Below are 16,888 nucleotides of genomic sequence, written 5' to 3' on the forward strand. Positions count from 1 at the left end.
TAGTGTATATTTTACATGTATTTTTCTCATTGTTTTCCAGGTTATATATTAAGTGTCGTTCTCCTAACTTTGCCCAGGCAGCATCTGGTTCAGCTTTACTTGTACTTTCTCACAGCTTTGCTTCTGTATGCCGGACACCAGATTTCCAGGTAAGTAGTTGTGTCGGAGGCATGCATTGCTGTTTTCTTTTATTGGTGTTTGATTGCTTCAGGAATCTCATGTAGCTTTACAGATTTTTTTTTCAGATTCAAGGTCACTCACTTTCGTTATTATAGTTTTACCTTTCAATATTTAGCAGATATCATCCCAATATTATTGTTTGTTTGAGAAATGTAAGTGAAAAGTAATAATTCTGTAACTAGGGGATTATAAAATATAAAGGATTTTTCTGTGGTTTTATTTTTAGTTTTATTTTTCTTATTACATATTTGAGTAAAGCACAATATCTGTCAATTCTGTTTTATGCCTTCTGCATTTGAAACTAGTCAAAACAAATCCTTTGTGGCAAAATTTAAAAATGGTCTGAAAAAAATGAAATGCTAATAGTACTAATACCTTTAGCAGTACATAAGATGTCGTTCACAATTTAGTCCTGTATTTTGGTTCAAAAAAAGCTGAGGATTGTGTGTGTATTTTTTTTTTTTCCTTCGATGATAATTGATGTCATTTTTCTTTGAAAATTATAACACCGTCATCTTTTGGACAGTTTAAGAAAAGCAATTTAAAAAGAAATGAGTGAAAAATTATTCAATTAAAATTAAAGGACATTGCACCCTTTCAAAAATGACACGGCAGCACTAGAAACTGTGCAGAGCAGTGCACCACTGGCAAATAAAAAAGATATCCTGCTCAAATACAGGCTAAGAGAACTGAATCTGTTTAGTCTTGACAAGACAAGGGTATGTGTGGATCTAAGCTACGTTTCAAAAGCATTAATAAAAGTTGATGAACAAGTCTCTGTTTGTTAAACAGTGAACTGCATGCTTAAGGACGCAAATGGAAATGAAGGGAAGTAGAATCAGGGTAGTAAAACAATGGCGTTTGTCTTCACATTGAGACACATTACTCTTGATATTGCGTGTTTATTATAAGACCTGTGAATCAGTGATATTAACAAGTAATTTTACCATCACGTCCATATACCACACTTTATAGAGATGAATAAACTAGCTACTGATGCTTTGTAAGTGTTACAAAGACCAAAAGAAGCCTTTGTTAAAGTCTTGTTACATAAGAGTGAAGGAGTAAAAGATTTTACTTACTGAAAAATTAGTAGGGAGCATGTATCTTATGGTGTCTTATTCCAGTAACAGAATTTGACCATTTTGAAATTTTGCTTCCAGCACCTTTTAGGGGAACAAAACAATTTACTGCTTTCCTTGTTGCAGTGAAAAAGCAGCATAATCCAAATATCACATACAGTCACTTGCAGTTCCTGCAGTTTCACAAGAATGGATTAATCCCATTATTCAAACATGCCCTGACACACCAGTACTGGAATTTGGTCTGTAATATGCTGTGATTTGGGTTTGGGAGTGCAGATATAAAAAAAAAAGGCCTTGCCTATTTAAATACAAAAATGTTAAAGGCTAGCAAAAACTGAGATGTTCGCTCACTAATGTAAGTCAAGACTATTTTTATCACAAATATGCATACTGAATTTTCTGCAGCATACGCTTAACGTAAAAGTGTTGCTGCTCTTATTTTATTTTTTTTTTTTTGTGGGCCAATTTATAAGGCAAAACTGCTAGTAACGCTGCAGAGCTGGCAGAGGTTGGCATCATTTGATATCCCAAACAGTCTTGGCAAAAATGTTGTATCTGAATGCCTGCTCCATTATAACCGATACTTTACTTACTTTGTGTACATTAAAAATGTAGTTTAAAAGTACAGATTTTTTTTATCACTTTCCTAAAAAAGTTAGTCTGCTAAAGTACAAATATGCCTCAAATATACATTATGTAAAAGATTTGTTAATTCTGTTATATCTTGCAGTGAATGAGAAGAAAAACACAAAATTGAGCAGGTGTCCATTATTCTGCATAGCTTGCAACTCAGTAATTGTAATGAGTAATGCTTGTCAGACTGCAGGATTGCCAAAAGGAGATATGCAAGTGCTAAATAAAGCATACCTGTCTTTTGGGGGGAAAAAATAGCACCAGTTCCAGATTTATGATGATCTAGGAAGAAAATGTATTGACATTTCGTACAACAAAAAACAGAGGAGCAATAACGGCCATGCTAATTTGAAAATTTGTCCAAAATAAGATGCTGCTTCACTTTGCTTCTGTGATTCTGAAAGAGGAATGTTAAAGAGGACTTGGTAGATTTGTGCTGGTAAAAGGACTGGGCCTTTTTGATTAAATGTTTACATGTCAAACCGTCTTTTGGAAATGTAGTGGCAAGTGTCACTAGCTATTGTTTGATTGATTTTTTTTTAGAGATTACGTGAGGAGTGAACTAGAGTCTGGATACGATGGACCCCTCTACTTGGAACCTCTTTCAATGAATCGTTTTACTACAGCACTAATTGGTATGTATTTTGTTAGATTAAGTTTTAAGTTTATTATCTTGTCTACATAGTGTATATAGTACATTGAAACTCTTAGTTGCAAGTGTCCTCAGAAAAATTCATATTTGCAAGTATTTATATATAGTGGTATTATACTGCTTTTTTGCCTTAAATGGCGGCCAGACAAAAATAAGATGTTAAGTGAGCCGACAGATGACCAGCTAAGACACGGCCTTCAATTTCAACCAGTTTCTTAATTAGAAGCTGATTTTTTTTTTTTTTTTAATTAAACCTGTGATTTAACTCCATGGTTTTCTGGTGCTCTTATTCTGACACAACAGAAATTTCAGATATTGTTGATTTTCTTTTATCTGCAGTGCGTAGAATTCACACTAAAACATGGCATATGGACAAAACTGGAAATGTACATACACACAAAAAATATGCATGTATAGAACTGTGTATAAGCATAGTTCCATGCACTTTTCCTTTATAAATACCAATCAACATGAAATTTAATGCAAGGGCACGTACCTACAGCCCCATCATGACTCCTTACAGAATTTTACATATTTGCATATACAGATCAATGTAAATAACCCCTTCCATTCAGTGTTTTGTTCTAAGACAATGACAAAAGCATGTGCGAATGCAAAGTGGAGGCAAGGAAAAAGGTGAGTCGCAGCCCACCATCAGTTTATTCTGTTTCAGAAAACATTACAAAAGCTGTCCCCCTTGCTGAAGACATGACTCCAGGCAGTGATGGTGTTGCTGTGCCCAGCACATCTTCAGATGCTGGCTGCACACACACTTCTGCCTCAGAAACTGCTGGGTGACCATCTGGCTGTGTGCCAACGGATTGTTCTGGATTCATGAAATGCAACAGTGGATGCTGTAAGAGATGTGGCCAATGAACTAAGGCGTATAAGGACTGTACTATGTGATATTGACCACAAATTAAATGAATTAGTTAAAAAATAAACTCTACATCTGATTACCTGTTGTTACATTCTGCCAATTACATACAAACGAAGTTGTAATGCTGTTCGATATGGTTGTTCATTTGGTATGTCAGGTTCATCATACTGCATCTCTTCAGGTATGATGAAGCCACAATTGTGTGCCACATTATGCACTACACTTCATGCTTGTGCAATGCGACACACTTTCTGTGGACTATGGAACAGCACATTAATCAAGTGGAAATGCTTTATAACTTGTCTGGTGCCATTGCAATCGCAATGTGAAGGGAAACGACACAGAAACAGTTTGACGCTGGGTGCTGCCTGTTTGCAAAACCAAACAGAAAAAATGTGTGTGCATGGTGTGAAGCTGCCGTGAAAATATGGCTTTATGCCAAGTTTAGTTTTTACACATCTCGAAATGGGCATATGCACTGTTTATACATGAGGCCCCTGGGCACATAAACATTACTGAGGCCTTCACCTTTATTTATTTAGTTTTAGATTGTGTGTGACGGACAGTGGTTAGCTGGCCATGTGTTGACTCATTGTGCATTTCATTATTGTTTGCCTGCTAATCAAGGAAAAAAAGCAGTTAAGAGGTTGCAGTGTTAAGTGGCAAGTTGATTAAAATTAAGGCAAAAAAAAAGGCAATTAGTAACTAAAACTGGCTTATATTTAAGAAAATGGTTTGAATGAAAACCTGCAGCCATTGTGACCTGCCAGGATCAGCGTTGGACACCCCTGTTCTTAATGGAGAAAAAATAATTTTTTTGTAATGTGCTTAATATAGTCGAAGTAAGCTGTGATGCTAACCAGGAAAGATCAAGTGCAGAAAATGGACAGTTGCATTTTTACTAAAGATTGATTATTATAGTTGATACATGTTGTGGAATTTTCTGGCCTAATTAGTGTCTGTCTGTCTTACAGATATACATAAGTTAATATCTCAAACTTCTAGTTTGACATTGTGAAGTACAGTGGAACCTTGGATTGCGAGTAACTTGGTTTGTGAGTGTTTTGCAAGATGAGCTAAAATTTTTAATAAATTTTGAGTTGATAAACGAGCGATGTCTTGCAGTACGAGTAGTACTTGTACACTTTGTCTGCAAAGCGCCACGTGATCACAGCTGAGCTGATGGTTCTTCTCTCTTTCGATGCGAGATTGTGGGTAATCGTCTCCCATTCTCCGTCTCAGTCGGCTTGCCTCACTCATATAGTCAGCATCCGTATGAGCATAAACTGTTTACTATAGCATGGTGACCACGTGTGTGTGTTGTAACGTGTGAGTCCCGGTCTTGCCCCCCAAAACACAAAGCTGAGTCTCAGTACTTTAGTGACACCATCTTTATTCAGCTTGAAACAGGAACAGCATGGTTATTTATTGTAGCGGGATCTGCCTCTTAACTATACACAGACACAGCAATCAGGCAGGGTCGGGGCCAAGTAATGCTGTGCCCTGCGCATTTATAATGTTCCTGTATTACCCATCAACAGCAGGCGCTTACAGCATGTCCACAATCTTTTCGGATTCGCTTTTACGGTGAGCTGCTACAGCGTTTGGAGCCTGCGGTTGCTTCAGGACGCTCTTCCGCCTGTCGTCCCATTGGGTGGAATCTCAAGAGTTTAGAAACTCACTCACACCAGCCATGATTCTTTTCAGAGGTAAAGTGCAGGTTCATTTCGTTTATGTATTTGTACTTTTATATTTTGTATTAACCATTTTTATATGAATAGTTTTGGGTTGTGGAACAAATCATCTGAGTTTCCATTATTTCTTATGGGAAAAATTGCTTTGATATTATGCTCGCAAACCAAAGTTCTACTGTATAATTTTTCTAAGACACAGTTATCAATGTTAAATTGTAATTATTACGCTCTACTTGCTACTTAATTAGTTCAAAATGCATTAATACTGAAATAAAAGCTCCTTTATTGTTTGGGCAACAATCATTGTATGTATTTGTATTTATATAAAGTGCTCATTAGTTAAAAATACTTTGCAAAGGTAAACTTATACATGTACATAGCAGTATTTGCAATCAGTACACACCTACAAAACACACCTTAAAATAAACACACACCTTGTCCAGTGCCATGTATTACTTGTAGTTTCCCACAGCTGATCTCTGAAAATAACACTGAAATGATTGCGAGATTTACTTGAGTTCCTTTTTATAAAATATTCATAAATCTTTGGTTTTGTTTCTGATTTTATTTCAGGTCAATTGGTAGTCTGCACCCTTTGCTCTTGTGTCATGCAGACCAAGCAGATTTGGCTGTTCTCTGCCCATCTCCTCCCCCTTGTGGCACGTCTTTGCCTGGTCCCTCTAGAAACCATTGTTTTCATCAACCGTTTTGCGATGATCTTTACTGGCCTTGAAGTACTCTACTTCCTTGCTTCCAATCTGCTTGTGCCCTATAATCTTGCTAAAACTGCTTATAGAGAGTTGGTCCAGGTAAGTTGATTCATTAGCCTTGGTATATGCACCGTTTATTCAGGCACGTTTGATATTTTTAGGACCAGAAGGGTGGCACAATTCAGTCTAGAATAATATTTAGCACGGAAGTAGCCAACAATTCATGAGGTGTCTTATAAAGACACTAGCAGAGAATGGAAAGAATTGGCTTTGTTAGCAGCATGGCACGTTTTAAGAAGGGTGATTAATGTTTTAAAATTTCATTTTGAAATTTTTGACAATTTAATGAACAAAACACCAACACTTTTGATTCATTAATGCAAGCATGCAAATGGTTTTTTCAGGGTTTTCAATTTGGTATTTTTCTTTCTGTTACTTATGAGATAGTCTTACCACGTAATCAGAGTAAAATGCAAAGCTGTAGTGATATACTGTAAATGACACTGTTTTCAGTCAACGCAAGAACAATAAAAACAGCAGCTATTAAAAACAATTATTACTGTGTAATTTTTAGCATGTTTTTGGTATATGCCTTGTTAGAGCTTTGACAGTCCAAAAGTTTGCCCGTAACAAAGTTCCTTTGTTAAAGGTGGCAAACTGGTTTATTCTCTGAAGGCCTTCTTCAAATTCAATACAATCTTTAAAGCAGTTAACATGACCATCTTGGGCAAGACTTAGTGGTTGATGTATGATTTGAATGTTACAATACAGTTTTATGTAAGCCTTATTAAAAAGAAATTTTAGTGTGTTTTGCATGTTGAAAGGTAGTTTTTTTTGTCAGAGTCTTTATTTATTTTATTTTTTTGCTTTTCTACCAGGTAGTAGAAGTCTATGGTCTGCTGGCACTAGGCATGTCTCTCTGGAATCAGCTAGTAGTTCCTGTCTTATTTATGGTGTTCTGGTTAGTCCTGTTTGCACTGCAGATTTACTCTTACTTCAGCACTCGAGACCAGCCCACTTCCCGTGAGAGGCTACTCTTCCTTTTCCTTACAAGGTATGTAGTCTAAATGCAGTTTCTGCCTTTTTTGTGTTACTTTTATCATTCAAAAAGCTAATTTAAAGGGAGTTAGGAGTAAAGGTTGAAGAGTGTGGTGGTTCAGGATACCACACTGCCTTCTGTTCTCTGTGCCTGCAGATTCACAATCCATTTTTTTTCTTGAGCACAAAGATATAGAATTAGTTTTGATGATCCCACAATTTTCTTTGAGCATTGTCTTCAATGGAATGGAATTGTATTGAAGGCATTCTTGGTGCTAGGCTAGGTGCTGATTTCTTGTGGACCTGACCAGGAAAAAGTGGGTATTATAAATGGAAGGGTAGTTACTTGCATCAGGAAGTTTGATATTAACCAATCAGAGGTGTTGGTGCCACATTTTTTTATTTTTTTTTTTATAGTGATTGAGTTTACATATTTTCACTTGCATATGCTCAGCTACTTTGTGCTCTTCTTAAGTTCCCTTGAGTATCCAGATGTCTATGTAGTGCTTTTTTTTTTTTTTTTTTTTTAAATAATAACTCTGTAACCACCAGTTTTCCCTGATGATTTGTTTGGGTATACTTTGCTTGTAGCATTGCAGAGTGTTGCAGCACCCCATATTCTCTTCTGGGGCTAGTGTTTACAGTGTCCTTTGTGGCCCTTGGAGTCCTGACCCTTTGCAAGTTTTACCTTCAAGGCTATCGAGCCTTCATGAATGACAACGCAATGCACCGGTAAGCAAGTGGTCTTGATCTTTGTAGCAAAACTTTAGCTTCTTTGTTTTTGGGTTGTGGGACCTAAATTAAACTTTTCACTCCTGGTTGCAATAACTATCTCTAATATGAAAATTAGGTAGAAGCTTTGTAATATGATATATGAAGCCAGCAGGTTTGTTGAAGAGAGCTGAGTAAAGGTCACCTTTGAAGGGTCTTGCTCATTTTATTGGGATTTGAACTTGTCAAAATAGGTATTTATGTAAATAGATGTTTATTTACAGTAAGTCAGAAAATAAGTGCTTTTCTGATCCAACACCATTGTAGCATGTTCTTTAAGTAAATCCCTCACTATCCTTAAAGAAATAGCTGGATTTAATATTGGATAACTGAAAGGTCTACAACCTAACATCACAAAGTCCAAAGAAATAATAAGTCACTTAAGAAGAAACAATTTGTGTAAAAGAAACCATCATTTTAAACACCAGATTACCCCAAAATATTTGCAACTGATAACAGTCTTGGCACAAGCATTGTATCTGAAAGCATGCTCCATTATGACAGATGCTTTAATTACTTTGTCTGCATTAAAAATGTAGTTTAAATCTACAGATTTTTTTTCTTACTTTTCCTAAAAAAGTTAATCTGCTAAAGTACAAATATACCTCAACTATAGAATATGTAAAAGACTAGTTAATTCTGATATATTTTGCTGTAAATGAGAAGAAAAACACAAAATTGAGCTGGTGTCCATTATTCTGCATAGCTTGCAACTCAGAAATTGTAATGAGTAATGCTTGTGAGACTGTAGGATTGCCAAAAAGAGAGAAGCAAGTGCTAAATAAAGCATACCTGTCTTTTGGGGGGAAAAAATAGCACCAGTCCCAGATTTGTTCTTCTATGAAGAAAATGTATTGACATTTTGTACAACAAAAAACAGAGGAGCAGTAACGGCCCAGCTAATTTGAACATTTGTACAAAATAAGACGCTGCTTCACTTTGCTTCTGTGATTCTGAAAGAGGAATGTTAAAGATGACTAGGTTAGGTTTGTGAAGAAACACAATTTGTGCCAAAGAAACCATTTTAAACACCAGATGACCCCAAAATATTTATAACTGATAACTGACTTCTAATTCAAATACAGAAGCTGTCTTTTTAGCTTGAATCTCCACATTGTTTTTTTTTTTTTTTTTAATTAATCTTGTACTGAGTCTGTTTTAACTTTCATTCTGTTGTCTTGGGTTGAAAATGTTAGTAACAATAATGGCATAAATCAATTGGTGAAACGGATCAGTAAAATAACATTCTAAGAGTGAAATTTAAAAGACCAGTTTAACAAGCCAGTGCTGTAGAAAGACGAGTGTATTCCCAGATAGAACTCCACCAGTACATTCAGTTATTGTCATCAGGTCACAGGTTCGAGTTGCTAAAGAGAAAGGTCAACTGGTCCAAATATTCTTTTAACAACAGCTGGGACAATCTTCTAAATATGTTTTACTTAAGATAAGCCTGTGGATTTTTATTAAACTGTTAACATTCTTGTCAATTATTGATATAATGTCCTAATGTTGATTTAATTTTTATATGTAATGTGCATTATCTGACAATATATAGTAAGTATTCTGTTCCATGTTGTTGTATTTTATTTATTTGTACAAAGTTATGTTTCACGTCCAAATCTCTGTTTGGTTTGTTTTAATGGGATATCTTGGTCTCTCTGTTTTAAAAAAAAAACCAAAATCCCCTCTTAGGACAAAGTTACTCTATTAAAACAAATGATTTTTCTTCAGCTCTGCACCAAATCCATAATATCCATTGATAAGTAGTAATGTGGATACATTAAACTGATTCTTCTTTTGTTGAAGCTCTCAGGTCACTTGTATGCATTCATAAAAACTGTAACAAAAATAGATGCTCGTAAGGACTGATTTACCCTGTGAACATCTACAGTGTATACTCTATAGTACTTACTCTGTTAGGCATGTGCAAAGTCACAGTTTGCAATCAGATGTACAGTAAGGAGTACTTGCATGCATTTTTCACATAATACATTGTAAATACAAACATCCGAGTTATTACATGAATAGGAAGTGTGTTTGTTCACATGGGATTGAGCTTTTGAATTGAAGATCTGCCTCTCCTCCCACTTCATTACTGAAGAGTCATGCATTTGACTCGATATCTGACTTGTAGATTGAGACCTGAGTAAACTATCACTGTTTTTCCTGGACATTTTATGTTTCTATTCCCTTTATGTAACAAGTCTTGGAAATAATATTTGAGTTTGTTTTTCCTGTTTTTATTACTATCTTCACTTTTTTCACAGAGGTATGACTGAAGGCATCACACTCCTGGTTTTGGCTGTTCAGACAGGTCTGATTGAGCTGCAGGTTATCCACCGCGCCTTCCTCCTCAGTATCATTCTCTTCATTGTTGTGGCATCAATTTTACAATCTATGCTGGAGATTGCAGACCCAATTGTTCTTGCCCTAGGAGCATCTCGAGACAAGCAAGTTCTTTTTTGTCTTTTTAGAGCCCTTTTTTATTTGATCAATTTATGCATGCATGTGCAGACTTATCACTCGTTTATACTTCACGCTCAGAATGCGTACGCACACGCATCATGGCTGCCATGCGTTCCCAGTGTTCATTTGACGTGCCTTTTGAGCAGGTCCTCAAATTAACGCAATGCGTACGCGAGTTGCAGTACCAGCAAAAAGTTGAGGGGCGCAGTGTGATAAAAGTTGGAGTGTGACGTCAGAGTCTCTGGTTACTATCTACATGCGAATCCTACGAGATTGATGTGCGCACTTCGATATTTGATGAATAGTTCGATGTAGTGAAGCAAAATGCCAACATATAGATGCATTTGTGGTGCTTTTATATTCAAACGTCGCATATTCCCAATTGTAATGACACGATACATTTTAAAAGTCTCGCATACCGTCTTCTGTGCCGTCTTTTTTTTTTTTTTTCTGGGGCTTCCTCCTGACCTGACAGCAATAGATCGACACATAGAACACATTAAATGTATGATATTCCAACTCTCTGCACATTTAGAATCCTAAGATTTATACTTGATATCACTTTCATGATGAAATGCAATAAAGTATGTATGTTACATTTTACAGATAAATTGTTAATTTCGTTTTAATAATGAACACTGTTAATTACACACATCAATCAATCAATCAACATTTATTTATATAGCACATATTCATACAAAAAAATGTAGCTCAAAGTGCTTTACAAAATGAATAGAAAAATAGAAGACACAATAAAAAATAAACATAAGTCAACATTAATTAACATAGAATAAGTAAGGTCCGATGGCCAGGGTGGACAGAAAAACAAAAAAACTCCAAAGGCTGGAGAAAAAAATAAAATCTGTAGGGGTTCCAGACCAAGAGACCGCCCAGTCCCCTCTGGGCAATCTACCTAACATAAGTCAAACAGTCCTCTTTGTATTTAGGGTTTTCATGGAAGGACCTGATGATGATGGTCACGTAGACTTCTGGCTTTCAGTCCATCAATGTTGGTGCATCATGATGCTTTGAGTAGGTGGTGGTGGCGCAGGCCGCCACCACAAAGAAACGGAAAAAGAAACAGAAGAGAGAGTTGGGGTCAGTATGGATTTTAGAGCCACTATGAATAGTTATTATGAAGAATTGAACATACAGAGTATCAGTATTAAGTTAAAGTGAAGTTATAAAAAGGCCATGTTAAAGTAATGTGTTTTCAGCAGTGTTTTAAAGTGCTCTACTGTATTTGCCTGGCGAATTCCTATTGGCAGGCTATTCCAGATTTTAGGTGCATAACAGCAGAAGGCGCCTCACCACTTCTTTTAAGTTTAGCTTTTGGAATTCTAAGGAGACACTCATTTGAAGATCTAAGGTTACGATTTGGAATATAAGGTGTCAGGCATTCCGATATATAAGATGGGCGAGATTATTTAAGGCTTTATAAACCATAAGCAGTATTTTAAAGTCAATCCTGAATGACACAGGTAACCAGTGTAGTGACATCAAAACTGGAGAAATGTGTTCGGATTTTCTTTTCCCAGTTAGGATTCTAGCAGCTGCATTCTGCACTCGTTGCAAATGATTTATGTCTTTTGTGGGTAGTCCTGAGAGGAGTGCGTTACAGTAATCTAGTCTACTGAAAACAAAAGCGTGAATTAATTTCTCAGCATCTTTCAATGATATAAGAGGTCTAACTTTTGCTATGTTTCTTAAGTGAAAAAATGCTGTCCTAGTGGTCTGATGAATATGCGATTTAAAATTCAGATTACAGTCAACGGTTACCCTAAATTTTTACTTCCGTCTTAACTTTTAATCCTAGTGCATCAAGTTTATTTCTGATAACCTCATTGAATCCATTATTGCCAATTACTAAAATTTCAGTTTTCTCTTTATTTAGTTTGAGAAAATTACTATTCATCCATTCAGAAATACCAGTAAGACATTGTGTTAGTGTATCGAAAGAGTCGGAGTCATCAGGTGCTATTGATAAGTACAGCTGTGTGTCATCAGCATAGCTGTGGTAGCTCACGTTGTAACCTGAGATAATCTGACCTAACGGAAGCATGTAGATTGAGAAGAGCAGCGGACCCAGGATAGAGCCTTGTGGAACACCATATCGGATATCATGTGTCTTTGAGATTTGATTACCACAACTCACAAAGAATTTTCTCCTGCCAGGTAGGATTCAAACCAATTTAAGACACTGCCAGAGAGGCCCACCCATTGACTAAGGCGATTTCTAAGAATATTATGATCAATGGTGTCAAATGCAGCACTCAGATCTAAGAGGATGAGAACAGATAAATGGCCTCTGTCTGCATTTACCCGCAAGTCATTTACTACTTTAACGAGTGCAGTTTCTGTACTGTGATTTGTTCTGAAGCCTGACTGAAATGTATCAAGAATTGCATATTATTATTGAGGTGGTCATTTAACTGCAAATGACTGCCTTCTCTAGAATTTTACTTAAGAAGGGCAGGTTAGAGATGGGTCTAAAATTTTCAAAGGCAGAGGGTCAAGATTATTTTTCTTGAGCAGGGGTTTAACTACAGCAGTCTTAAGACAGTCTGGAAAGACCCCCGTATCTAACGACTAATTAACTATGTCCAGAATATTGTCAATTAGCACGTCTGATATTTCTTTGAAAAACCTGGTTGGTATTGGGTCAAGGACGCAGGTGGAGGGTTTCAGTTGAGAGATTATACTATGTAATTCAGGTAAATCTATCCTGGTGAAAGCATTTAATTTGTTTATAATGGAGTACCGGGCTTTGGAGGTTCTGCAGTGTTGGGGAGATATACTATGTTATCTCTAATATCATTAATTTTTTGATTGAAAAATACAGCAATGTTCTCACAGGTTTCACTGGAAGTATTCTGGGGGCATTCCTTTGTGTTACCTGGGTTTAACAGATGATCAATTGTTGAAAATAAGACTCTGGGATTACTAGCATTGTTATTTATAATATTAGAGAAATAGCAGTGCCTCTCAAGGCGGACTGTGTTATTGTATTCTGTTATTTTAGCCTTCAATATCTCATAATGGATAGTTAGTTTAGTTTTCCTCCATTTACGCTCAGCTCTACGACATGTTCTTTTTAAATCAGACACTCTTTGGGTCTTCCATGGAATAACAATACTAGAAGATTTTTTAACTGTCTTTTCAGGTCCAACTATGTCAACAGCAGTTCTTACTTTAGAATTAAAGTTTTCCACTTTACTATTTACATTATCCTCGCTATTATAGTTGGCATTATAAACGGACTGATTGCTTAGAATGTTTGTAAGTTTTAAAGCTGCTGCTGAGTCAAAGAAGCGTGGCAATGGGGGGGACACGGTGGCAGAACGGTAGCACTGCTGTCTCGCAGGGAGTCATGTAGCTGGTATTCTCTACCTGGAGTTTACATGTTTTCCTGCTGGGTTTCCACACTGTGCTCCAGTTTCCTTCTAAAGATATGCAGATTTGGCGACACTAACATGACACTAGTGTATGTGAGTGCTTGTATTCACCTTGTGATGAGCTGATGCCTGTCCAGGAATTGTTTCAGCCTTGTGCCTAATGCTTGCCGGAATGGACACATCCCTGGATTGATGGATTTAATCATTAAACATCCTTTTCAGCTATATTGAAGTAAGGTGTCATCAGAATTTAATGGGTGTTCCAGGCAATTCACAACGCAGCGAAGCCAAACTTGTTCTCACCGTGATGATATCTTTCACTGCCACCTGCTGGATTCCTCTAGATTTCCGTAAAGTACGCGCGCAAGTATAAACAGTAAAACGTTTGCATAGCAGGAGTGTCCGCTGGAGCATGCGTCGAGTTGTGTGAAGTATAAACCTGGCCTTAGATAGCACCACATGCAGTGCTTTTTGTCTTTGTTAGGTTTTTTATTGTAAAGCTCTTCTGTTGACCACTTACCTACACTTGCACTGTATCGTTGGGACCTGTTGGTATTTACCTATGTACTCTGTTTGTCTAGGAGTTGGTGGAAACATTTTCGGGCTGTGAGCCTCTGCCTTTTCCTGCTGGTGTTCCCATCCTACATGGCCTATATGATTTGCCAGTTTTTTCACATGGATTTCTGGCTCCTCATCATAATCTCCAGCAGCATTCTCACATCACTACAGGTAATGGCCTCATTCATTACTGATACTTACCTCAACTGTTATGACCTGGACATTGAACTTTTTTTTCCTCACGTTAAATAAATACAGTGGCACGCAAAAGTATCCAATATTCTTAAAAGCCATCATAATTTTCTGCATGACGAAAGATTTGTACACATTTATCCATTCAGTATTTTTAATGTGAACTCTTATGTTGTAACAATACATTTCCAAAGTCAAAATAAAGCATTTTCTGTCATCATTTAACTGAAGAACAAAAAAACTACAAAGTTTGCCTATGTATTAACACATTAATACTTTGTCTAGAACTCTCTTGTTGCAATAACCACCTTAATTGTTTTGGAGTATGTATGTCTCAGTTATGTACATTGTTCAAGAATGATTCTTCTCTGTTCTGCTTGGCAGACTTCAGAGGTCTTCTCAGTTGGTAGGGTGGCACCTCTGGACAGTTGTTTTCAAATAGTGCCACCGATTCCCAACAGGGTTAAGATGAGGGGTTTGACTTAGCAAGATTTGAGTTAGCAAGATATTCATCTTTCCTGTGTTGTTTTGGCCTAATGCTTAGGGTCATTGTCATGAAAAATGAATCTTCTCCTGAGCCGTAGGGATGTAGCACACTGGAGCAAGTTCTCCTGCAGCAGCGTGCAATATTTGTGTCCATTCCATAGAGGCTTGTTTTATAGAGACCATTTTAGACTGTTGCACCTAAACTCCAGTTCCAGCCGAAGAGCAATGCAGACCTCCGAGACTGACGGTTAGATTTTTAGTCGCCTTTTTCACCAGTTGACATCTTGCTCTGATGTTTAGTTTTGAGGGTCGACCTGTTCTAGTAAGAGTCTGGGTGTTGTGATGAACCTTCTCCTTTCTGCTGATGGATGCAACAATGCTTAACAGGATTTTCCAACTCTTTGATATTTGTTGTAGCCATTCCCTACTTTAAAAATTTCAATTACTTTATATTTACTTTATTACTTCATATCGGCAGAATGCTCATTTGTTTTAATTTTGCAGTGATTGTCCAGCAAAGACTACAGCCCTTACAAAGGACGCTTTTTATATCCACAGAAATATACTGTCAAGGACTCGCAAGTAGTACTTAATTATTACTTCATTAATTATCACCTTTGTGTCATTTGTGATTCTTTGGTCATTTGTGTAAACCTTGAGTTTCCAAAGCACAGAGGTTTAAATACTTCGGCAAAAGTTTGGAGTTTTTCTTCTTCAGGATTATATGTACAGAAAATGATTTATTTTGACTTTGGAAATGTATTGCTACAGCATAAGAGGTCATATTAAAAATACTGAATGGATAAATATGTGGACAAATCTTTTGTCATGCAGAAAATTATGATGGCTTTCAATACTTTTGCATGCTACTATATATATTAAAACAAATCTGCTGTGAATTTTTGACTGCAATGCGGTTTTTCCTTGGATTTTTAATGTGCTTATTTCTGTATTAGGTGCTTGGTACTCTTTTTATCTATGTGCTGTTTATGGTGGAGGAGTTCCGCAAAGAGCCAGTGGAGAACATGGATGATGTTATCTACTATGTCAACGGTACCTATCGACTTCTGGAGTTTCTGGTGGCATTATGTGTGGTTGCTTATGGTGTGTCAGAGACTATCTTTGGTGAATGGACTGTAATGGGCTCGACAATCATCTTCATCCACTCTTACTACAACGTGTGGCTACGGGCTCAGCTAGGCTGGAAGAGCTTCCTGTTGCGACGCGATGCTGTTAATAAAATCAAATCGCTGCCAACAGCCACCAGCGCTCAACTGGAGAAACACAATGACATCTGTGCCATTTGCTACCAGGTAAGGGATGATGTGGTATGGAGTGTTAATGTCTTAACAATCCTAAAGCCAAAGTTTTCAGTTTGATTGGAGCCATATTCCATTTTTTAAATTAATTTTAATGTGGGAGCAAAGAAGTGACTATGGTAGTTCAAAGTAAATACATAAGAGAGTGATATGGGCAAGCATCTGTTTAGCAGTAATGCCCAGTCTTCAGTCATGTGTGCCTGTATGTGAGTAGTAGACATATATACACCTATATAATGTATAGTATTTATATATCTGTGATGTTTATTAAAAAAAAAAGACTTCATGAAAAAATATAGATTTATGAGCATTTCAGGCTATGCAAAATGGTTCTTACTTTAATAGCTTGTATAGCTTGGGCACAGTCTTAAAGTTTACGCTTTACTAGGGGGTTCCCCTGTGCTCGCTTCGCTCACCAGCTACTTCGTGTCTCTGCCACTTGCGGTGTGAGAAGGGGGCCTGAACGCACCCTAAGGAGACACAGTCGCTCCTCCGAAACCCCCACTTAAATGGTGATACAATGGGAAACAAATAGTTGTTTTTTTTTTACCTCCTCTTTGCTTGATCAGCTGCTGGCTTGCTGTTGTTGCCGTGCCGCGTGATCTGCATCTCGTGCAGCGCTTTGAACATTTAAAAACGCCTGTACAGCAGCTGTCCTACTCTTTGTGTTTTATATCCGGCCCAGGCGTGGTTAAATCTCTTGGCACAAAGTCCTGTCTCGCGAGAGGTGAGTTCTTGATATGTTTTAGTTTAGAATTTAATAATTCAAGTAAGAATCTGAAAATCTAACAACATCACATTAAAGTTCGATAAATTTTGAAAAGAATGA

At 37.0% G+C, this 16,888-nt stretch overlaps 1 protein-coding gene across 2 annotated transcripts in view; it reads left to right on the forward strand.

The window, feature by feature from the left end:
• The window catches only part of rnf145a (ring finger protein 145a), a 40,931-nt gene that overhangs the window by 11,928 nt on the left and 12,115 nt on the right, over positions 1-16,888 (forward strand). The window contains exons 3-10 of one of the 2 annotated variants that reach the window (XM_039774625.1): positions 41-149; positions 2,442-2,533; positions 5,698-5,933; positions 6,713-6,888; positions 7,464-7,604; positions 9,911-10,093; positions 14,086-14,233; positions 15,697-16,053. In XM_039774625.1, coding sequence (XP_039630559.1) covers positions 41-149; positions 2,442-2,533; positions 5,698-5,933; positions 6,713-6,888; positions 7,464-7,604; positions 9,911-10,093; positions 14,086-14,233; positions 15,697-16,053 — 1,442 coding nt within the window. The remainder of the gene's footprint in view (positions 1-40; positions 150-2,441; positions 2,534-5,697; positions 5,934-6,712; positions 6,889-7,463; positions 7,605-9,910; positions 10,094-14,085; positions 14,234-15,696; positions 16,054-16,888) is intronic. The other variant, XM_039774626.1, reaches the window with a different exon arrangement.

The sequence above is a fragment of the Polypterus senegalus genome, chromosome 13, assembly GCF_016835505.1.
Source record: "Polypterus senegalus isolate Bchr_013 chromosome 13, ASM1683550v1, whole genome shotgun sequence".
In the NCBI taxonomy this organism is placed as follows: Eukaryota; Metazoa; Chordata; class Cladistia; order Polypteriformes; family Polypteridae; genus Polypterus; species Polypterus senegalus.